This window comes from Hermetia illucens, chromosome 4 (assembly GCF_905115235.1).
Source record: "Hermetia illucens chromosome 4, iHerIll2.2.curated.20191125, whole genome shotgun sequence".
Taxonomy (NCBI): Eukaryota; Metazoa; Arthropoda; class Insecta; order Diptera; family Stratiomyidae; genus Hermetia; species Hermetia illucens.
The window spans coordinates 124355727-124380535 of NC_051852.1; the positions used below are offsets into that span (position 1 = coordinate 124355727).

At 40.6% G+C, this 24809-nt stretch overlaps 1 protein-coding gene across 1 annotated transcript in view; it reads right to left on the reverse strand.

The window, feature by feature from the left end:
- Positions 1–3990: 3990 nt before the first annotated feature.
- LOC119653623 (phosphoenolpyruvate carboxykinase [GTP]-like) overlaps positions 3991–24809 on the reverse strand; it is a 109029-nt gene continuing 88210 nt past the window's right edge. The window contains exon 2 of the mRNA XM_038058396.1: positions 3991–6099. Within this exon, the coding sequence (XP_037914324.1) occupies positions 4188–6099 (1912 nt within the window). The 3' untranslated portion in view covers positions 3991–4187. The remainder of the gene's footprint in view (positions 6100–24809) is intronic.

A 24809-nucleotide genomic window follows, 5' to 3' on the forward strand; every position in this document is an offset into this window, starting at 1 on the left:
TCTCCGCTATCTCGCTCGACCGGATAGACCCGTATACGCAGAGAGATCGGCCTATACTAAAGGGGAATCATTCCAAGAAAGTCAGTAACTAGTTTCTTCCTTCAGGAAGCGATGAAAAATCAGTTGCAGTACCTCTTGATCGACTTCAAGACCGCCTATGATGACATAGCCAGGGTAAAATTATAAAACGCCATGAGAGAATTCGGTATCCCGGCGTAATTGATAAAAATAACTAGGTTAACCCTGAGCAATGTGCGAGGCTAAATAAAACCAGCACGATTACTCTGAAGACCATTCACCAACCACAATGGTCTAAGGCAATGGAATGCCGGGTAACGTGATGCTGATGTAAATGCAAGAGACACCCTCCTCTTCAAGTCAACCCAACTGCTGACCTATCCTGAAAATATCGACATCATGAGAAAAACAACCAGAGATATACAATCCACTTTCATCCAGATCAAGCAAATCAATTAAACCTCCTTTTACCTTCCCTACTTTAAGTAGTTTTAAACGTAGGATAAATTTTCTGCTTTCTCCTCCTCCTCCTGAGGACAATAATTAATTGGAATTCTCTCTGTTTGTTGTTCGTTAATTAAATAAAAAAAAAATAAAATAAAATAAACATGCGTTTGTGGACTGCTTCTCCAAAGAGCTCATCTCGGCCATTAATGCACTCCTTCCTTATCCTTGAACGTTTCAAGGAACATCTCGAAGATTCCTTATCCTTGAACGTTTCAAGGAACATCTCGAAGATTTGGCGGCGGGGGCCACCCTAGTTTCCGCTGTAAATCCTACTGTATTGACCACTTCAACAACTTACGGATCGTTTTGGAACAGTATGCGAAGTTTAGATCTCCATTACACCTATTTTTTATCGATTTCGAGATGGCTTTCAATAGCGTGAACAGAGAGGATATTTGGGTGTCCTATGCCGAAGAGGCATTCCGAAGAACTAATAGATATTTTCTGAACAACTAATGATGGCACAAGATGTCAAAATAGAGAAATCCAAACCAGAGTCCGCTCAAGTTGCATCTTTCCACCGATATGATTTCTTCTTGTCATCAATGATGTTCTTGGTGCTGCCCTGCCCGGAGGATGTGAAGCGCTTCAGTGGACCATGACACATTTAGGGTGTTTAGGAAAAACTCCTGGACTACGATTATGACATTTCTCTCTCAACCTGTCAGGTTCCATGTCCAAGTGGCTCTGGATTTGGGAAAGTAGCCAAGTAGATCTAAGTGAAATCTCGCACTGTTTCTACCGACTAAATTATTTGAAATAATTAAGACTTGCCTTCTCTATTCGCTAGTAATATTTATTAAGCTTCCAAATACCGATATTTCGGAACCACTTGTTAGCACTGATGAAGTAAACAAGTGGTTCCCGAAATATCGGAATTTTCAAGTTTACTAAGTATCACTAGCGAACCGAAAAGGCAAATAGAGTGGGACTGAAGATAAACACCAATTTTCTCAGCCTGGGGAGTTATCGCACTCTTCCTATCTTCATTCAAGGGGAAGAGCATCGAAGACGTTGATCAATTTGTATATGTCAATGTCGCTCAATGAATTAACAGCACTAGATCAACCTTTGCTGCTTTGTTTAAAATCTGGAAATGCAATTACCTCAATAGGGCCAATTAGTCGTGGAAGCGCTGTTCAAAAGGCAAAAGTGGTAGGGGGTAGGTCACACAGTAAAGAAGGATTGCCTGCCTACATACATTAGTAAGTGCTAGTGACCTAGCCTTGTAATTCTATGTTAATCTTCCTTTTGTTCAAGGATTGGGATCACCTGCTTTTACTTCTTTAACTCTGCTCAGGAAAGGATGGCCAGTTTTGACATACTTGTGATAGATCAGTGTTGAGGAGCTCTGTCTAGCAGCTTCAGTGTTGTGAATGTAATTAATTGCCTAGACCTCCGTGCCACTTCCCTTGATGCTATGCAGCTGGTGCACCAGCTGGCATTATTAGTTATTCAATTTACAGTTGATATGGTCTCTTTTCTTTTAACCACTGAGAATCCTTTCTGCCGCAAAACTCCTCCTAAAAATTTTCTATTCTTGCCTACCCCATACAGTTTCAGTTAAACCCACAATTGCTGATATCAATCGTTCCATCAAACCAAGCTTTCTCCTGCGTATGGAAGCACCTCACCGAAAGATAGTAGCGCCGCGTAGTATCACAAGTCACATGTTGACGTTGAGTCGGCTCGAATGGGTTTCTCTCTAGCATCCCACCGATGATGGTGACCGCAACGCGTCAACCTATCAATCGCTTCGTTATTAAGACACCACAACTCTTCGTATCCACCCTACCTTATTCAACTTCTTCCAATGATGTATTCACATCAATACCAAATCCTGCTCATCTTCGGCTTCTCGTTCGCGTGTGAAGCTTATGAAGGGGGGCAGTTCCAGCCGTGTATCAACTTCCTTCAAAAATATATCCCGCAAACCCGACGCCTAAGCTTGTTTTTAACCGCAGGGAGTTTGTATCAAAATCTGCGAAAGGAACAACTATTAGAAAATTTTCATTCCGCTCACCCACTTCACTGTTTTACATGACTGAATCGTTCGTTGGTGTAGGGCTTTGCGTCACAACAGGACTTTTGGCTGGCTGGGTGATAATATTTTAAATTGTTAGCACCTCGACGACTACTGTATCTCTAGGGCAACTGGAGGAGGTATTTTGATCGCTGTGAAATCTCTCCTCCTAACCGACTTCAAATCCGTAATTGTTTTGACCGAATTATTTCTTTGCCGAAACCAAGTCCATTCGATACATCCTACATATATTTCCTCAGTCTCTCCGCTATATAAAGAATTCTGATTATCCCCTTGCCCAGCTCCTGCCCCTTCATAAACACCTGTGCCACTACAGGTCAACCTCACCAGGAATCACTTAAATCGCAGTCTTTATCTTGCCCATTGCTACCTACCTAAATGTTGGTTTTCCTTTCCAGATGCTCCTCCTGAAGTCCTGACGTTCATTATTTTGTTTTTAAATTCAATGTACAAACTGTCAACTCTAATTCTTCGCGTAGACTTGCGACTATTACCTGGGGTGTCATCCTCGCTCCCTAGACATGCAAACAAGTCCTTCATTGCTTTCATGCTACTCTATCTAACCTGTTTCCTTAATATACCCAATCCTCCCCCAATTCCCTGCATTCTTAACCATTCTGGGTTATCAATGAAATACGACTGCCGACTGGTTATAGCCTTATTCCTTTATCGAGTTTCTCCTTGGTAATCTTAATGACAGTGTATGAACCCTATCCCGATGGTTCTCCAAACCTCTTTGCCAAAAACGAACCATCATATTTCGCTGCTCCTCTGAATAATTTCCAACAAAAACCTCCAAAGCCTGTGGAAAGGGGCTGTCATCACCTCTATTCAGAAAACCGACAATCATATTCTCGCTGACAATTACCATCTTTTTTCCCTCCTCCCCTCTTGTCCCAAACTCGATGGAAGATATGTCAATAACTGGTTGATCGCCCACTTTGGTCACCAAAATAAATTACCACCGGTGCAACTTTCGATCATAGACTCCGCTTCGACAGACATTGTCTTGATGTCAGCAATGATCCACTTCTCCTTAACTCTTTTCAACTCACTGACTAGAAGCACCCTCGAGTATTGCTTCCTGATCTGATCCACTTCCCACAATTGTGATTGTCTTTGGCTTGAACAACTTCCCTGGTCTACCTGCCTCACTCTTTTAATCTCCCTTATCTAAAACTACGTAGACCTTTGAAGTCAATTTCGTAGATCTCAGACTTCATGACAAAGCATTGGCTTTTGAATCCACTCCTTAGGTATACATACCTAAGATGCTATCACATCTTACACGGTTAATGCAATTGATCACCCCCTTTTCCTAGATATTTATCGGTGAACCTATCTTTATCCAAGTTCCAGATGCTTCATTTCATTCCTACACCAACAGGAAGTACAATAATACTTTTTCTCCATGAAAAATGCCTTTATTTTCTTTAATCGCTCAAAAATGGAAACAAATTGAGATATCACAATGGAACTTACAGCTACTGTTTAAAATCCTTAACGCCATCTATGCAAGTCTGCTAGCTTTCGATCTTTAAATGCAATTTCAAAAAATAGTTACACTCAACTTTTGAACTCTTATGTACAATCGGCAAAACAAATATTAAAAATATTTCTACATTTTATAAACGCGTGCCTTAAGTTCATTCAACTCCTTAGCAACCTTGGCGGGCAAGTCATTACCAACTTGATTGTCGAAATACCTCTGGATGTCCTCGACCTCCTCCATCCAAAAGTCCTTTGGAAGTGAAAATAATTGGTCAAGATCAACTTTCTCTTTCATTCCATCCACATGAAGCGCTCCTTTTGCAGGAATTCGGCCAATAGCGGTCTCCTCGAAACATTCTTCCCCATCAATTCTTCTTAGAATCCAATCAAGTACTCGCGAATTCTCTCCAAACCCAGGCCAAAGGAACTTACCATCTGAGCCTTTGCGGAACCAGTTGACATGGAAAATTTTCGGCATTTGACCCTTTTCCTCCATACTCAGCCAATGTTTCAGGTAGTCGCCGAAATTGTAGCCAAAGAACGGACGCATAGCGAAGGGATCATGCATGATTACCTTTCCTTTGAATTCAGCTGCAGCAGTAGCCTCACTTCGCATAGCTGCTCCCACGAAAACACCGTGAGACCATGAAAGAGCCTCATATACCAGCGGTACGCCAGCTGGTCTGCGTCCTCCGAACAGAATTGCACTGATTGGCACACCTTTAGGGTCTTCCCAGGCCGGGTCGATTATCGGGCATTGTCCAGCTGGTGAACAGAAGCGTGAATTAGGATGTGCTGCCGGAGTCTTAGTTTCACCAAGTTGCCAAGCACGACCGAGCCAGTCTGTAATTTTAACATTCTTTGGTAATTCTTTTTCCAGACCCTCCCAAAATACTCCTCCATCTGACGTTTCAGCAACGTTCGTAAAAATCGTGTTCTTAAAGATTGTTTTCATTGCATTAGGGTTTGTGTTGTGGGCAGTTCCTGGAGCAACACCGAAGAAACCATTTTCTGGATTAATTGCTCGCAGGACACCGTTAGAATCGAACCTCATCCACGCTATGTCATCTCCTACACATTCAATTTTATAGCCAGGCAAGGATGGAGTCATCATCGCCAAATTAGTTTTTCCACAAGATGAAGGGAACGCCGCTGCAATATATTTCTTCTCTCCTTTAGGATTTGTTATACCAAGGATCAACATGTGTTCAGCTAACCATCCTTCGCGTTTGGCAATTGTGCTTCCAATACGGAGAGCAAAACATTTTTTTCCCAGGAGTGAATTCCCACCGTATCCGGAACCGTAGGAGACAATCAAATTGTCCGCTGGTTTGTGCAAAATGATTGTGCGTTCTGGATCGCAAGGCCACGACGGTACGTCTACCACTCCATTCGCAGGCGTTCCAACGGAGTGCAAACATTCCACAAACTCTTCATGTTTCTTAAGCTGATTCAACACCGGAGTTCCTACTCTTGTCATAATTCTCATCGACGCAGCTACATATGCGGAATCAGTAATTTCGATGCCAATTTTAGATAAAGGCGATCCCACTGGTCCCATAGAAAATGGCACTACATACATCGTCCTTCCTTTCATGCTGCCCGGGAAGCGTTCGTCGATGGCTTTGTCAAAGTCCTTTGGTGAGATCCAATTACCTAAAGCTCCCTTAACTCCAGTTTTTGGAGTGGGAATCGTCTCTTCCTTACGATCGGTACAGATAAAAGTTTTGGATTCAACTCTAGCCACATCCGCAGGATTCGTCCGTGCTAACCAACAGTTTTCGTATTTTGGCAGAGGCTTGATGGTGCTATTTTGCTGAAGCAGCTTTAGTAAGGCATTATTTTCGCCTTCGCTTCCATCGCAAATGTGTATTTTATCCGGTTGACAGAGGTCAATTGATTCCTCAACGAAAGCTCGCACTTTTGGTGTGAGGTCCGTCAATTTCTCTCTTAGTGTTGAGATGCATCGGACATGGTTGATAAGGTTTCGGTTTGCAAACGGCGAAAATGGATTGCGACATGGTGTGCTTGTTGGTAATCTGGAAATAAAGAAAAATGGAGAGTAAGCCTGGATTTGCTTAAAGAGAAGAAAAGGGGTGGGTAACTGAAGAGTCTCATTATAGCAATGACTCACTCAGCAACCCCCAACTATTGAAAGCAATGAATGAGGATCGTCGGAGCACTTTCCAAAAGTGACCTCTGAAAGTCACCAATCTAAGTGCCTTCTGTCCTCTTTAAAGCAAAACCCTATTAAAATCGGTTTATGGACTGTCTGTCTATCTGTCACACGCACTTTTCTAAGAAACAGTTTCACCGATTGAATGTCACCTTGAATGTCAATATCACGGAAAAGCCAGAATTCTGACAGAATATGTATATATATATGCGTGCTAGGTTTAAATAGAACAAATATTCATTCAAACATTTTGATATATCATTTCATACCTGAAGCGTCCAGCTTCTAGTTTCCCGACTTGTTTTGCTACAACACTATTTTGAGACACCGATCCTTTTTTCTATGGTCAAGAAATCATCTTTAGAGAATAAGAAGTGCAGGCAAATATTCTGATAAGGCAAGTGTTTTTGGACAACAATCCGAAGTAAAGGTCCTGAGACCGGCAATCTTAATCTAGCGCCGAAATATGATTCTGACAGAATTCCTGAAAAGTGTGAAGAATAAAAGCATCAGTAATCGAGGCTTGTCCTCTGTAACGAATAAACCCTTCAAGACATGCTTTCGCAAGCAATGGGCAAGCAAGGCGTTGATGTAGTGACAATCTGGAAATCCGTTGTGGCGCTATCGAATAACGATGACCAGGATGATTATCCGTGAAGTGAAGTGTTTGGAAAACAGGTAGTTAGGATGATGAAAACACAACAAGAAAATAAACTGTACCAGTGCCAACGTCCTTCGCATGAAAGATGCCTGAAGGCTGACCTAGCATGTGATTCAATTTTCAGCTCCAATTGCTGTCAGTAAGGGTTAGAAAGACGCTGGTACGCCAATATATGCTTTTTTGTGCTGTATCAGCTTACTGAGTGCACCTCTAAACCTATGCTCAAAGAAAACCAAACTTGTCCTCTAAGCAGCTTGGACATTGTAATAAGGTATAAGAGCTTGCATGCGAACTTGCAGTGTCGAATGGTATACCCTCTTTGAAGCCTTTGCTTGTGGAGAGTAAAAGGCGTATAAAGGCGTTTGACTACACTCTTGCCCAGAAGCTCGAAAATATTATAGTGCAAACCTGATCCCAATTATACGATCAAGCTTCCCGCTCTAGATGTATGGTAATAATTGGACAGTTTGTAGACGAGTCTATCGCACACTTGAAGATGTTTCCCTAAGGCACGAAAATAATTTCACACACATCACACATCTTCATCCTTAAACCAGCGCACTTCATGTAGGGAACAAGTGGTAGTGGAAAGTCTCCACTCATGAGAAGCAAGTCATCTATGTATCAAGATAATGCAATGGACGTCCAAGGAGGACTTTATACATCTGCCGTTGCATGGCTTGAGGTAAATTACAGAGTCCAAACCTCCCAAGGTAAGTTGCATAGTCCAATGAGCTGGCACATCTAGTCAATCCCAGGGTAAACAAGCTTTTGGTCTAAGGGTGATTACCAACATTGATAGCGTGGGTTGTTCAATCTGTACGCATTAAGCGCTCCGCTTCGAAAAATGGGGAATCAATAAAGTCGCCCAAACATTGCTCGCTGATAGCGCTCCAGCTGGGTCAATTCTACTACAATGGCAATGCAAATAGTAAGCATATCCTTGATCAGATCAAAACGTATGCCTCTCCCCAAGCACATATTTTCTATTCCTCAGTAATATCCTGAAATAGATTCACAATCTTGTTCATTTCGGCCTCGGATCTACCCTCAAAGACCAAGCTTCAAGCGTACCGCAAATCCAAACAATTCACAATGTCCTAGGTCTGGTATGTGGTGAAATTTTTAGTTGAAGATCCTGCAAATCATGAACCTTCACATAGGCAGTACAATTTCTCAGCTTTGACCTTTCACTTTTGTCGACTCATGCTCCAAATTGAGCCGAAATTTCAGCAGTACAGGCTGAACATTCTAGGGTCCAAAGAGATAAAATGGTAACCTTGAAGACGGTGTCTGATTAATCCGACTTTGCTCTTCCCTCAGAGGGTACTCAGGTTGTCTGTGAATTCCCGAAGAGGCATTACAAGTTCTGACTCATTACGGAATCTTGGAAGGGGTTAATAATAGTGATCATTCCTTCAGTGGAACATGCCCCAGAGACTTTTGGGCGTGGTAATAATACCCACAGTTACAGAGAAGAGCTGCTGTAGATTTGCAACTGGGAGACACCAAAGTTCGGCTACATGCAGTAAAACCCTAAGACCCGCTGACATCGGACTCATAAGCACTCATTTCACGGATGTCTCTAACTATTTTTGATTTCAGATCCTGGTTTAATGCCAACGCGTCATAAAGTGCGGGAATTTTTTTATATTATGTAAGAAGGATTCAAGTATTTAAAAGAACCCTCCCCATTTCCCGAACTTCACTAGCACGGAAGCGTGCAAGTACGTACAGGCGAACATACCGACGGGTCACTTAAGTGAAGCTGCAATTAGATACTGGCGGACGAGCACGGCCAACCAGTCGTTAGGTTTCCCAACAGGATGAGAAAGTCAGGATGAGATCATTCTCTAAAGTTTATCCCCGCATCCCACATTCTGCTGTATATTTTCCAATTCTATCTTTTGATAACATACCGCAAAAACTCATCCTTTTTGTATTCATCTTGGAAGTATCGACTCCTAGGTGATTGCCTTGCAGAAGCCTCACGCTTTTGCGACTATACGCTGAAGGGCATTGGTATGCGAACTCGCGAGGAGTCCCCTTGTCTACCTATATGAAAAATGGCAATCTTTTCGTCCTATTGACTCTGGCATCTTTTACAAACATAACGAACATCTAGAATATAACTATTCGCCGCTAAGGTGGCAACCACGAGCGCTTAATCTTTGCGGATTGGATCTACAACATCAACTTTGTACGACCTGGCTTTTAACGGCACATATATTGTGTTAACAAATACCTTCTGTGTAAAAGGGAATTTTAGGTCGCTTTTTAGGCAGAAAGCACAAATTCGTACCGCAGGTACCAAAGAAACGTCGGACTCACGAAGTGGCCCTCTTTCAGTGAGATTCGTCGTCGCCAGTTTAAAGATGCAAGGTTCATACCAGGATTTCAACAGTTATCATGAAGCTGTATCACTAGACAATTTTTAATGGAAGATCGATTGCTTGAAGTCCCCACACACAATTTGCTTCCGGCATCAATATCTTCTGTAAGATGACAAGCTCCAATAACTACACTAAGGAAGTCCTACAACCTCCTTCTTTCATCCGCAAATCTCAGACAGCGAAGCATAACATGCTACGAATGCTCGGATGTAGGGGCACATTTGATACAGTCAAGGGATGGGTCCAATTCGGACTGACATTACTACTAAACATCGTATCGTATACGGAACGGTGTTAGGTGTTAATTCGATTTTCCGTGTTTTCGCTCAATCCATCTCTCAATACACGCAATCATTGTGCGGATCCAGTAACCTCTTCCGTCTTGCTGTCGTCTCCTCTGCAGCTTCTTACTATGGGCTTTTCGAAATTTGTAGTCACATCGGACTTTCATCGGTCGATTTGCCCTCTTTCTATGGTAGATATTTTGGGTCCAGTTTGACTATTCATAACCTTTCTTTGAAAAAGTTCTCTCTCAGTCACCGCAAGTTCGACTCCAAAACTAATCAACGTTGCCTCCTCTGACACGACGAGGTAACTCGCGACTATCCACAATAAACTCGGTCACCACGTGATCTAGAAGACGTGCCGCTAAACCATTAGATGAGGTCGACTTTCTTCATGTTATGGGAAAAGAATTACGATTACAAATTTTGAAAAAGAGTCGTACCAATTGGAGAGATCGCAGCATTTTTTCTCCGGTTTCGCATTTCTCTGGCTCTTGTCCTTTGAATTCCTGGACTGTCGCCTCCCCCGTCTTTCATGTCGAACGAAATTACCAAGTGGCCCCTGTGAATGTAGTATTCACTCACCCACAAGACGAGCCCTATCGTCAACGAGGCACTGCGCTAAGTTAGACCATGTTGCTGACTAGGAAGGCTGGAATTTCTAATTTATGGTGGCTCCCACCATATTTTGAAATGATGTTATTGTTGAGTAAGGAGTCGTTTAAGGTTATGATCATTACTTCAATAATTTAGGTTTGCTGACTGGAGTTTGAATATCAAACCCGCGCTTTTCTTCCTAAGACTGAAAACAATCGGCCCTAACAGCGGTGAGTAAAGTGTGGAATAAGACGTCCTTTGTTTGTTTTTGCCGCTTTGTTCGCCGTTCCACTACATTATGTTTTGAACATAAAATATTTATATTGTTGGACCCAGCCGGGGATATTAAGTCCGATTTCAATAAAGACGAGTATGAAATGTTCCTATTAAATTGCGGTGCTGTTCCGTTGTTAGATGGTTGTTAAATATTTTGACCCCACCCTAGGCTGAGGATATACTCGCTGGGGTCAGTTTTGTGTTTGGAACTAAGGCACGAATGAGAATCTCCGAAAACTTCGCAATGTGCAGTAACTCCTTATATGCCCCTTGGCAATGAATACACATTCATACACTGTTATGGATCTTTTCTTTTATGAGGTTCTCCGCTATCCTACGACACAGAAGACCGTATATTGGATGATTCTGATTCTTTTTAACTCTCTCGAGTTCCGGTTCAACTTTGATCAGTATCATAATCATCAACGGCGCAACAACTGGTATCCGAACTAGGCCTGCCTTAATAAGGAACTCCAGACATCCCGGTTTTGCGCCGAGGTCCACCAATTCGATATCCCTAAAAGCTGTTAGAGTCTGCCTGGTCTTTTTTTTCTACCATAGATATTGCCCTTATGGACTTTTCGGGTGAGATCATCCTCATCCATACGGATTAAGTGACCCGCCCACCGTAACCTATTGGGCCGGATTTTATCCACAACCTGACAGCCATGGTATCGCTCATAGATTTCGTCGTTATGTAGGCTACGGAATCATCCATCTTCATGTAGGGGGCCAAAAATTCTTCGGAGGATTCTCCTCTCGAACGCGGCCAAGAGATCGCTTGCTTAGAACCCAACTCTCCGAGGAAAACATGAGGACTGGCAAGATCATTTTCTTGTACAGAAAGAGCATTGACAATATGGTGAGACGTTTCGAGCAAAACAGTTCTTGTAAACTGAAATAAGCTCGGTTGGCTGCCAGTAACCGTGCGCGGATATCATCGTCATAGCTCTTATCGGTTGTGATTTTCGACCCTAGATAGGAGAAATTATCAACGGTCTCAAAGTTATATTCTCCTATCTTTATTCTTCCCGTTTGACCAGTGCGGTTTGATGTTGTTGGTTGATTGGTTTTTGGTGCTGACGTTGTCACCATATATTTTGTCTCGCCTTCATTGATGTGCAGCCCAAGATCTCGCCCTGATGGCGTCGGGATACCGAATTCTCTCATGGCCGTGTACAGTTTTACCCTGGCTATGCTATCATAGGCGGCTTTAAAGTCGATGAAGAGATGGTGCAACTGATGTCCATATTCCAACAGTTTTTTCATCGCTTGCCGCACAGAGAAAATCTGATCTGTTGCTGATTTGCCTGAAGTGAAGCCTTAAAAAGAGATTAGCTCAGCTTTTTAGTCGGTGCGTCTTTCATACGCCGGAAACTGAATAGCAAACATAGTTAGTGACTTTCTGAGACTACACATCTTTAAACAAAGTGCATTTTAGTCTCGTACTGTTTAGAAATCAGAATGAAAGTAGCCATTATTCTGTTTCGTGATATTCAAAACTTCCTTCCCAAAGTGAGCTTGACGGGAGCAACAGATGATTTCCTGTTGCATTACTACGATAAAAAGTGCCAATGGGCACGTTTTTAGTGACAATAAATAAATTAGATACCATTTATGAAATTGAAGCATAAAACCGTTAAGAAAAAGCTTGAACTGCGTCGAAATATCAACAATCGCTGACTAAGCTAGAAATCTTGCGGAACATTCACTCCATTGCTTGATTTTTTAAGTCAGATTGGGTCAGGATCGTGAACGTATAAACACTTCCTGTATTTCTTATAAGGTAAGCAATATTGTGAAAATTGCTCAACGGATAGAAATTTCAACGTGGAAATTATTGCAAAATTCTCGTAAATGAATCTTTTCGCATGAACAATGATGCATAGAAGCTTTCTCGGTTGTTGTTCATTTAGCTGAGGTCAATGCTTCTCCGCAGCGAGGCATAGGTTTCTCTGGTTGACTTTTGTTCTACAGATGTGTATCTGTTGCATTTATATGTGCAATCATGAACTATATACCATACACTTAAAAATAGCGTACAAAAGTCATAAGAGCTGATATCAGCAAGACATCCATATGTCCATCACCCACAAGTGTATTTCACACGCTTTAAATTTATTTTATTTTATATTGACACAATTTAGTTTACCAGTCATGGCGACGCGTGGAAATGGTACTAGTGAATCTGAGACTTTGCACTGAGATAAAGATAATGAGGGTCTAGTTATGTCTGTCTCAGCTACCGAAAGCAAACTGGTATTTTCCAGCATTCTGTACCAGACCAATCTTGTTAGGAATGAGGGCTTAGGCAATCTAATAAATTCAGTACAAACAAAGAGATACCACATATGCTATAAAACTGTATGTATGTATGTACTAGGGAAGTGCGCCAGGCGTACTTTAGACCTTATTCAGCATTGAGCCAACTTGAATTTCCTGTTTGACTTACTGTCGTTGACTATTTATATAGTAATAAAAAGAAATAATGAATAACGACCTCGATCAATGATCACTTATCATATGACACCTTATTAATTTCTCTCATACCACGTCTTGTTAGATTTCATATTAAGATACATGTATCTAATTCGGCATACATAACTTCTCTTCGTAATAAAATGAAATGGCCCACGATCAACTTGACCGTTTCAAGTCCCATAACCAACAAGGATGATGCAATACTGAAAATTATTAGGAGATTCCACCAGATGGGCATACACTATACACAAATCCAAAGAACGCATGAGACCATACGTATAACCGTTTTGGGTTCGGAAATCTCCTACACCTAACGCTATCCAAACTAATGAGTACCCAAGCTGGTCGCTTTGTCGTCTACCTTTTTCTCACCTTGGCAAAATAAAAGTGAAATGAAATCGATAAAGCCATGAATATCTAAAGAGCGTAAATGTGGGCATACCAACATGTCAGCGTTAGTTCAGTACGGTGGAGGCTCATTCGCGGTTCGCTACGTCACATATAAATGCAGAAGCATATATATACATATAATAATGCCAACACTATACATATAGGCCATGCATACTGAACAGTTGGAAAAGAATGACGCAAGATTGCATCATTTTGAAGTCAGACTATTCCCAGCCAGTCTCCGTTGTTTTCCACTCTCAGAACGTACACATGGCGAAATTCTAAATGGCATGAACCCCATCAAAACATTTCGCGTCGTTGATATCCAGGAAACATGTGTTTTGATATCAAGAACCTTTCACTTTGGAAGAAGAGGCAGACAGTGGAAACTTCTTTTTTCCCCTCACCAACATTTTAGATCGAAAGATTAGACATACATATCTAGTTAACATCTTAAGATATGAATTTGGAATTTGATTAGATTCTCAGATTTTCGTTTAGTTTTTAGTTTTTATTTAACAACATAAAATATAATTAGTTTCTGATGTTAAGTTATTTTTCCACACGAAAAGATTGAATTTTCAACCCCATCACCCGAGGTGTGGGGGATTTACTGAGAAGGAATTGGGGGATCCCCTTTCGTCAAAGTCGGTGAAAACTCGTGGCGGTCAGCCCCCCCCCCCTTAAAAAGTTACGCACTACATCATCATCATCATCGTAAAATTTGATTCTGCAACCCCACACCCGCCCGAGAGGGGAAAGGATGAGGAGGCAAAAGTCCCCCCTCCTAATCCAATCGAGATATTGCAGTGCCCCCTGAAAAGCCATAGAACTTTGAAGTCATATTAAAGCGGTGATTTTGAACCTAGACGGCGCAGCGGTAAAAGAGGGTATGAAGGAAGAAGCTAGAGGTCCTCTCCCTCAAACTTCATTGAAAAATTACGGCGATCACTTTCCCTTAAAAAGCTGTAGGGCTTCAACTTTGATTTTCCAGCCGCACCCCCTGAAAACAGGCGGAAAAAGAGGGTGTGTTGAAGGAAGAAGAAGCTCCTCACTTTCTAACTTCGTTGAAGTATTATGGCGATCATCGCCCGTTGAAAGGTTATGACACTCCGAAAAGGGACTATTTTCATATCATAAGTAAGCTGGTAAGGCAATCATCGGGCCTCTCTCTGTAACCCCTCCCACCAAAAATAGCGGCTTTCCGGACTGCCTTAACTTTTTAAGAAATAGTGACCGTCATACATTTTTAACGAGTGCAGAAAAGGGGATCCTTTACTTCTTTCTAAATACCCTATTTACCATCTTCCCCTCCGTGGGTGGGATTGGCAAACCTAAACTTACCATGATGATATCAAAATACCCCCATTCAAAGCGCCACAATTCTTTAAGACAAGGAGGTGACCGCCGAGATTTTTCCCCCCTGCGGGGTTGGAATACATCAATTCAAAGTGAAACACTACCATTTTATCAAGAAAATAGCCCCAGTTTGAGATGCCATGGGTTTTCGAGGTAAGGTAACCGCGCAATTATTTAGGTTTAGGCGGGCTTTCCCTCTTTCTTCCACCTCTCAAGCCACCGCTCAAGCTTTACCATGATGATGATATAAAAACTCACTTGGAGGTGCCGTAGCCTTGTAATGGCGAGTGACCGCCAAGATATTTCGCCGAATTTGAAGAAGAGGACCCTCTCCCTTTCCTCTCTATAAACTCTCCACTTTCTCAGGGATGGGGTTGAAAACTCAAGATAGCGACCTTCTTCAGAAATTCAGTAGTATCTTAAAGATATCTGATGCCACTTAATTTCCATGGAAGTACCTTTCAAATTTTACCTAACATAATACATATGTAACTTTGTTAATAGTCTACCGTGGTCGCACTATGGTTCAAGTTATGCATACATTGTAAAGGAGTTCTTAACTTATATTCTCGTGGTTCCCACTGTAGAATGTCCAATGCGGATAGGCCTAAGTTGTACATAGGGTGAGCCGGAAGAAGAAGCACACCTCTGACTAATAAAGATCCTTCACCAGTGCTTATATTTCAAGTTTACCATTCTATCAAAGTTTCTCCACTCCTAAGCCACTAAAAAATAAAACAACATACGCTGAAGGCTGCTTCGGCAGGACTGAGCTTGGTTCATAGTATACAAACCCCAAATGCCTTATTAACCTCCAATTGCTAATTATCTTCATAGTAGCAAAGAACTCTTCCCTCGCTCCACTCACATAAAAACTAGAAGCACTAGCAAAAGTAGATCAGCAAGGTGCAAACCATTATTATTAGACGTACCTACACAGCGAAGGTTGCGGATGCCAATAAGCTAATGAAAACAGTGATACACAGATGTAGATACATCTAGTAAGCAGCAGGTAGCTGACTTGCCAAACTATTAACTAAACCCCTATGGGTTGATCCCCATCAAGCATCATTGAAGAACGATTCACCAAAGAGCTCAAAAGCATTTCCTTCTGACGAAAAGAAAACCTTAGCAGCCAAACCAACAATGGTTCTGAGGGATCAATTCAAATAGATCTAGCAACGATACAATTAACCACAAATTAAGGTAAATTAAATTAAGGTAAATTTCAATATCCTACCGGAATAAAAAAATACGTCGCGTGTGCCATGCATCTATCCGTAGGGATGACCAAATTTACCATTCGAGCTGACTGCATCAGACATAAGGGAAGAGCTATTTATCCCAAAAACCTCAAAAGTAACAAAAATTCACTATGCGGATCCGCTAGCAACGATATATAGCTCAACTGATATGCCCTAAGGACTACATTCACATTCCTCAGCCTAGCTAACGCAGCTACAAGCCAACATAGATGACTTTACAGAATTTTAGAATATTTCTTCTCTCAGGACAGTAGTCAGCCCGGGTGGGGACTTAGCCATCCCTACAACTACTTACGTTGAAAGTTGCACTCAACGGAAGGCCCTATATTCTTTAGGGTTCACAAAAGTAAAATTATGGAAATAGTCGTCTACTGTGGCTCCAGAATTTGTTCTTGGTTTGCCAGATTTCTTCTCTCAACTCGCTTCCTGGCTACGCTTCACTGCACACTTGTAATTCATTTTCTAGCTTTCGGTTGCATGCTTTTTTCCCTTCACACCCACCCTGCTTTAGAAGATATTTTTGCCGAATCCCGTGTAGTATACCATGCATTCTTGGCATTCTTGCGTTGTCCAGGACTTTGAATGATGAAATTCTCCGAAGCGATTTTTACTCGTTAGGTACCAGTAGTCACTCTGAGAAGTCCAATTAGCGTCTTAATTCGTCATTTTAATGCCACAAACTTCGAAGACCATGATTGTTGTGGAAAGGGCATGGAGAGCAAAGCCAGGCAGCAGCTTCCCTACCCTGGAACTAAAAACCTCTTTGAGGTATAGAGAAAGAAATATGTACCTAGTGCCCGCAACGTGACTCTAGTTAGAGCTAAGCAGTCGCAAAGAAAGTGTCTAAGGGTTTCTCCCTTGTCTCTACAACTTCATCAATACAAATTGTAGGGAATACCGCGTCTGACGAAATAATCCCCTATAGACCAGTGTCTCGTAATATTGGACGCATTAGGAAGCGCCTGCCCCAAAATTTTATGCAATCGGGTTTTATTATAGAAGAATCAAATCCTCTCAACTTGGCACAGCAGGTAAAACTTCTGACTTCTGTAAAAATCTGAAGTCAGCAGCTGTTGAATAGTGCGAGTAGGTTCCAAACTTGACACTTTCAACCCTTTTAACTTATAATTAGAAAGTTATGCTTCCTTAAGAAAGACACAACCATTTTTAATCATTTAAAATGTATATCTCTACCGAAGAAATTATAATAATTATGAATTGCTAGATGCTAAGATAGAGCTGTAGCCCCAAAAATATTATCCCAAGGCACCTGCAACTTTAAGAAAAATGGAATTAAGGACTGAATTGTCATGAATTGTCCTGCCTTGATCGTGTCCACGGACTTAGGTATATTCGATCCCTCGCATTTATTCGAGCCAGAAATTTTACCTCAATTTTCCAGCATCCATTCTTAACGATTTTCTTCAACATACAACTTTTAGGTTCAAGTCCGAAACGCGCCGAGTATTAGGCACGTGATTTTATAAATAACATATAAGGGAAGTGCCCAAAAGAGCACACCAACATTCCCATATAGAGCAGAAGTCTATGCCGCCTGAATTGCTCAGTTGAGCTGCACTTAGGTGCTGGCGAACTGCACGGTCAATTTTCGACGCTTTTAAGGTTTTAGGGGCAGCTTTTCTATCGGATGTATGTACGTTACACGTGTCAATTCAAAGTCGAGGATGTGATCAATAATGTAGCAGGAACCGCATCCAAATAAGCATGGATACATTCAGAATATACACATATATTCATGGAGACCAAGCCGTGAGATGTTGCCCGAGATGAACGTGCTTTAGCAGCGTCCTACAAATTTAGGCTGGGGAATCAGAAAAAACCTCCTTCAATTCAAGGTGCTATACGAACTGTGCATGTTGGATAGTCTACTACCGGTAGTAATTCGCTCTATTTAAGTAGAGCCCCACTGATACCTGGTGACCTCAGTGACAAGTGTAACTTACCGTTCTACTGGGAGCCTGGGGCCTCTTGATCTCATCTTCGTGATACTGATAACCAGGAAATGACTGAAAAGAGAGGAGACGCTGCGAAGTCAGGCTCCTATGCCAAGCCCTAAAGTAGCCTGATTTGTAGACTACAACTGATGAAGAATAACAATCGAAAGGGAAAGACTAGCACCAGCATATTAGACGTGGAAACCAGAGGGATAACCGAAAAAGGATCAGGAGAAACTTAAGAACTGAGGAAAGGGAAGTAATGGAGACCAGGATGAAGGAAATCTAAGCCCGAATCCAAGAAAATAGCAATGTGGATCAAAAGTGAAGATAGAAGTTGAGAATTCTGGTGAAGTATATCAGATTGGCATATCTTACCAAGGCATATCAAAAGCTAATATTCATCAGAAGTAGGGAAAAATTGAGTACATTATCTTGAGCAAATACAAACATAGATAGGGGATAAAATGACAAACTTATGTTCAACGACATAGGTCTAATACTCGCATAGGTGAACAAAGAATCCGATAAAACAGATCAAGATTATGATCTCTGAATTGCCAGGATGAAGTGGAGCGGAACTGTCGACATATGCTGAGGCGATGCACCAGAGGCACACATAGAGACAGTCTTCCTTTCCAAAGCTGCAACAAAGAAGACAGATACACTTCTAAACATAGTGAATGCGCCCAAAGCTATGAAGATTGTTTAGAAACAAAATGGATAGCAAGGGAAATGTAGAAGATCACTACAGATTCGTTAGCATCCCCGTGCAGTGATCAAAAAGAAACTGGCGGGGCATATATCCCATGACAAATCAACCGGGATCTCTGAAGGGTTTGTGAACATCATGAAGATAGAAAAGGAAGCTTAGTGCATGCAGGTTGACCTATTGTCTATTAGAGGGAAGAAACCGGACGATATCGCCTGGATCTCCTTACGGATAGCAAACCAAGGACAACCTGCAACCTCCTAGGACTATAAAGACAATTGTTCTGATCTATACTGCAGAGTCAATCCAAGTTTAGCAGTTATTAGCGGTATATTGCTTAATTTGTTGTTGGAAATAAATATTCTTTAATTTACAAGGTCCTTATTTTATCGCTCGGATAGTTCTACGAATTTAGCGCAATGAGGTTTATGGAAGTGAATACATCAACCATAAAGGAGGTAACCGCCTTGAGTATATCATTTGTAGTAGCTGAGAATACATAATGTAAGGGCACACCAATATTTGCAAATAGTTCTGAAAAGGTTTTAAACGCAGTCCTAAGGGATGTACTTATGTATAGGTGGGGTAGTTAGGAACTAGAGAGCCTTGAATGAACCTTCTATGCGGGATAATGAAATAATGTCATTTGACGTTAATGGCAATCCTGTAACAGGAAGGGTGATAAAGCATCCCAGATTCCTTCGTAAGATACCTAGTCATCACTATAACTCATCTAGAAGTGAACAATAAATCCAGAACGAAACAAATGAACAAAAACTGGAAACAAGGATGAAAAACTTCGAAAGAATCATCATGAACCCATTTTTATACCTAGCAAAAGGGTATACGAGCGCGCCCGTTTTACAAAACTATAATAACACCTATGCTATTGTATGGCGGTGAAAGGTATGCTTTGATACATTTGAACCCTGAACCCTGGCTAACTGAAATGTTTAATACGGAACAGGATGGAGCGATGATCTAGAAAGGTTGCTTATTATAAACCTGCGAAATTTGCACCAGCCCTGTCGCGAACAACACATAAGCAATACGCGAATCCCTGTGCTACCGAATACTATGTCTAAGGGAAGGACATACAAACGGTGAAAACGCTCAATGACCAAGGCTGCTCAAATTTTTCACCCAAAGGCTCGGTTGGGAGATAATAATGCTTGGAAAAGGTGTATCATGGAGGCCAAGGGCAATTTCGCCTATTGTACCATTGAAGAAGGAAATAGGTAATCTCCCTCCTATTTTAAGAATACCATCACTCTTTATCAAAAGAGAATGAAGCCGGCTGATTTTTGATTGCAATTCGGCCCGTATCTATCTCCTTTACAAAGACTTCTTTTTCTACCATATAATCTCTATGGCAGGCCAGTTCTTCCTAAATTAGGAAAGAAACATTTCTTTTGGGAGCAAATAGCACGCAAGTAACAATCTGTTATTCCTCACTAACTTATGAAGCTAGAGAAACGATTTCGGTGTACACTTAACGTCACCTAATATATTAATAATAGTAATCTTTGGCGCAACAATCCGTACTGGATCAGGGCCTTGAAGTGGATAACACTATCGTGTAGGAGGCAATGTGGTCAGTTCGCCCGAGATTATTACCCTGATTTGACTTAAGTACGCATTCACAGCTGAGTCGACTGGTATCCGATATCCAGTCACGATAACAAATCCCTCTGCCACCAAGGAGATTTGAACCGCAACCTTCCACTACGATAGCCGAACGCTCTAACCACTCCCGGACACTAAATCTACTAAACATCGTTAACCGGTCGATCTGATGCTCTTTGACCGTCAATCGAAACCCAACTAACCTTGTGACAGGCCCTGTGCTTGATCAATTTGCTACCGATACTAGGTGGTGAAAATGGCAGAAATCTACAAACCTTTCATCGACACATCGAACACAACACACCTTGAATATTAGTCAAGAGTGAATAAGATATATGTATAGTTTAACTGTTATACTACACACTTTGGAACTGACGGCAATATGGAGAAACAAGGGCTGCTTCCATATAGCAAAAATGGCATTGGAGAACCAGTACTTCTACATCATAGGCAAAAACGAGGAAAGAATGTCCCCTGTATACATATCAAACACAACAAATTTAGTGCGTTAAAATCCGGGAATTCCCCTAACAATATACAGTATTCGCCGTTTTCATACCATACAAATCATGTCTGCTTCTTCATCTACTTACGCAAGGCTGGTGGATAAATTCGTTTGATTGTATGCATTTTTCTTACCATTCCCAATTTCCCGACCCTAAAAATATTAAAACTTAATGTCCTTTAAATAACTATTTCTTAATAATGATGATAACTTCCTGACACCGCGTTTTTCTAATAATTTATATCGCAATCCTATGCACATGTCCATGCCAGCCCACAATTAAATGTATTTTGCCTAACTAATCGGTGCAACCAGTAAAGAAATATTTATGCTGGCATATGCAGCCTGAGTTTTTTGTTGTTGTACGCAGAAGTTGAAGGAAAGGAACAGGTCTTGGGATTTTTTAGAGGAGTTGAGGAGATTCCCGAAATTCGGAGGAACAGTCTTCGGATAAGTACGATTACAGTTCGGATCGAGGCTGACGTGGTAAGTAATTTTTGTCGGTGAAGGTAAACAAAACATCAAATAAATTACTCTTTAGAAAAATTGAGGGGCGTTGTTTGAAAACTAAAAGTGTTGAAGAATATTGCAACCTGGATTGATTTTACGTTTCGAGTTTGAAAAGGGAGGGGGGGGGGGTGATCGCGCTTTGAGGAACTTTTGAAGGTCGTTTGGTTGCCATTCTAACATATTCGGACAAAATATGTAAAATCATCAAAAAGTTGGGTGCTTTGATTGATTTATCAACAGGATCATCATCGTGGTTAGTTAATTCGGTTTTGTTATATCTGGCGGACCAGAACGGTCAACTTCACCACTTTTCTTTGATTTCTGTCCTAGTGATTGGCCCTAGCCAAACCATCCCGTTTATCGCAGATCATGAAACCCTAAAACAGTTGAATATTTCTTTACGATCCAAACAGTAGTGACTAATTTCCCGTAAACTTTTCAACCAATCTCGGGACTATCTTTTGCGGACCTTGATAAATTAAAACAATGCAATTATTGATCAAAATCAAAATGACTCACACTTACAAATAAACAAACGAAAATGGAAAAGCGCTGTTTGGAAAATAAGCGTGTACTGATAACGAAACTCTCCCCCATTTTTAATCAAGAATTTTCGTTAATATTCTATTGCCAACAAAATTTCGCGTGCACTTTTGTATCTTTTATCATTGCATATTTCTTATATTATGTCTGCCAAAGCTTTGTTATTGTTTGTTTACTAAAGTCCCGCGAATTTCAAACTTGTATCTTATTTTCATTTTATTTCCCTAGTTTGTGATAAGATTCTGGCAGATATTTAATTATGATTTTCCCAATTGACACCATACCATTTATGTAGGAAACATTTTTCCGAACCAAAGATAGCAATTCGAATTGTTGCCATGCGTGTTGATATAAGGGAATCAATAAGATTAAAATTAATCTTTTGAAAAGGTAATTCTGATGTTCATATTTTTGTTGGAAGAGTAATTAAGTTTAAAGAATCATATGATGGATTTGTGTTCAGACGTAATTGAAATGGTAATTAATGGCTAATAAATCATTATAAGAATGTTTGTCTCTACTGTGACAAATATACTGTTATAAAACCATATGAAAAACGTATCTTCAGATACTTTTCAGCTGTATCTATCAAAACATGAGTCTTTGGATTGCTTGTTATTATGTTTACTTTACTTATTCGCAATGTTGCGATATCAACATTAAATAATCCAAAAAATAAATAAAATTCAAAAAATGTCAATATTACTTTCATACATTTGATCTTCTCGAATCCGCCATGCTATTAACATGTATACTGGTCCCAAGCCCAGGTAAAGGAGGAGGGTTTGAGGCAACGCACTCTGTACTATCCTCAGCAAAACAAATATAAAATGCTGAGATCAGGGAAAGAGATAAATAGAGTATAATTGGAGTTATTCTACTATGCTAAATCCTACCTGATCTCTCTTGGTGACAGACCCCGCGACAGGTCGACCAAGAAAATGCATACAATGTCGTTACAAACATGATGATCGGATTGAGCCGATCTCACTTGTGAACGGGACAAAGGCTGAAGTAAAAGAAGAAGAAGACATTTGACCTTCTCGAAAAACATATAGTCGAGACTGATCTTAGGAGCAGTTTTAACAACTATGTTCGGAATCTAACGTAGTCAAATACTACTCATAAATTAGAAATCTTTTTAATGTTTTCGAAAAACAGTCCTTTTTAAGGTTTTGTGTGAAACAAAACCTTATTAGAATCGAGACGGTGTCTGTCTGTCCGTCTGTCCGTCTGTCTGTCTGTCTGTCTGTCTGTCTGTCTGTCTGTCTGTCACACCCGATTTATTCGGAAACGGCTAGACCGATTGTCACGAAAATTGGTGAGAGTATGTAATCTGGTGATCCCTTTACATGCAGTAAGTGGCGCCATCTTGTGTTAAGTTTAAGGGGGGCTCTCCGTACATGTGAATGGAGGGTGCAAATTTTTTTTTTAAAGAATGTAGCCATGTAGGGTATCGAATGAAAGGTCTCAATTAGTACTTTTCGAATCTGGTTTAATATTTGATATTAGATGAAACATAGGGGAGTGAGGGTTCAAAATATGACCCACAAAAAGTGTAACAGGTCTCGTTCTCAGAACCTATCCAACCGAAAAATCTGAAAAAAATCACAGTGGTGCATCTCTACGAAATCTAGGCCTCAAAATATATCCGGTTCCGATATCTGCACAAATAAAGTTAATAATAGTATATTTCCACATTTTAGAAATTTATTCGGCACCCCCCTTATGTTCATCCCAGAAGTACAAAATTTGGCATGCGTGTAATGAAGAATATAATGCACAGTTTGGTCAAGTTTGAAGAAAATCCAACTATTATTAACAAAGTTGTAGGGGGTGAAACTTTACAATTTTTTGTGAATTTCGTGCACTCTACAACCCGCATGACGTCATCATTACATATCAATTCGTCAATACCACAACGAAATGAGTTCTTATGAATTGGGGCGCAGAGAATTATTTTGTTTTAGTTTTTTAGTTATTTGTCAGCCAGACATGTGTGTATGTAGGTATATAATAGATGCGTGCTAATGAACTTTGGGGGTAGTGCCCAATTCAGATAGATATAAGGCGTAAATCGGAAATATGGGTACGATAAATGTAGATACTTGCATATATGTGTACACTAGGTAATAGGCAGTTTGTTTGTTTAGAGTGAGCGTGATATCTATGGCTCTAATATGTACGTATGTCTCGTAGTTTGGAAAAATATGAAGGATTATGTTGGATTTGTAGCTATATACGGACAGAAAAATGTGCGTCTCTTACATAAGATGAACACAAAACCTTTATACCCGAAGCGCGAGCTTCCGGTATTCCGACTTGTTTTGTCATAATTTTGAAAATGAGATAGGGATATCAAAATATGCAAAAACTGATTTTCAAAGAGTATGCCACCAAAACTAAAACATAGGCTTCGAAACCTAGGTCATCCCAGTTTCTTTTAAAAAGAAACTGGGAATAATATTTTATTACCTTAAATCAATTTTGTCTTTAGAAAAGTTAATATAAACAACGAAATTGGAAATTTTGCAGCGAATCGTACCATAATTTCATTGCAAAGATGTTCAAAGATTTTCTTGAACTATTAGCCAAAGCATTTCCTCCGTGTAAACAACAATCCGTGTGCTGGAACGTAGGTTTATCATGGCGGCCTAACTCGCCAATCAATACAAGTTCAAGGGGAATGATAGGGTTGTAAGATTTCGTTAATTGGAATTAACTGGTAACCGGTTTAACATTTTACGAATAGTTCGTCAGTCTATGGAATCGGCGGTCTTCACATCGACGAATCATACAATACAAAAATATTGGAACTATTTCGCCTAACATTCACTTTAAAGGCTAACTCTTTGGTATTTGACGATAATAAGACCTTCCACTTCGACGTTTAAGGAATTTAGTGCACTATCATTTCGGGAAACCTTGATTGAGTTTTTGGGGGAAGTATCCTTTGCAGATAAATCCTCTTGTGACAGATGCACTGACGCATATCATATAAGCAAATGATCTGGGG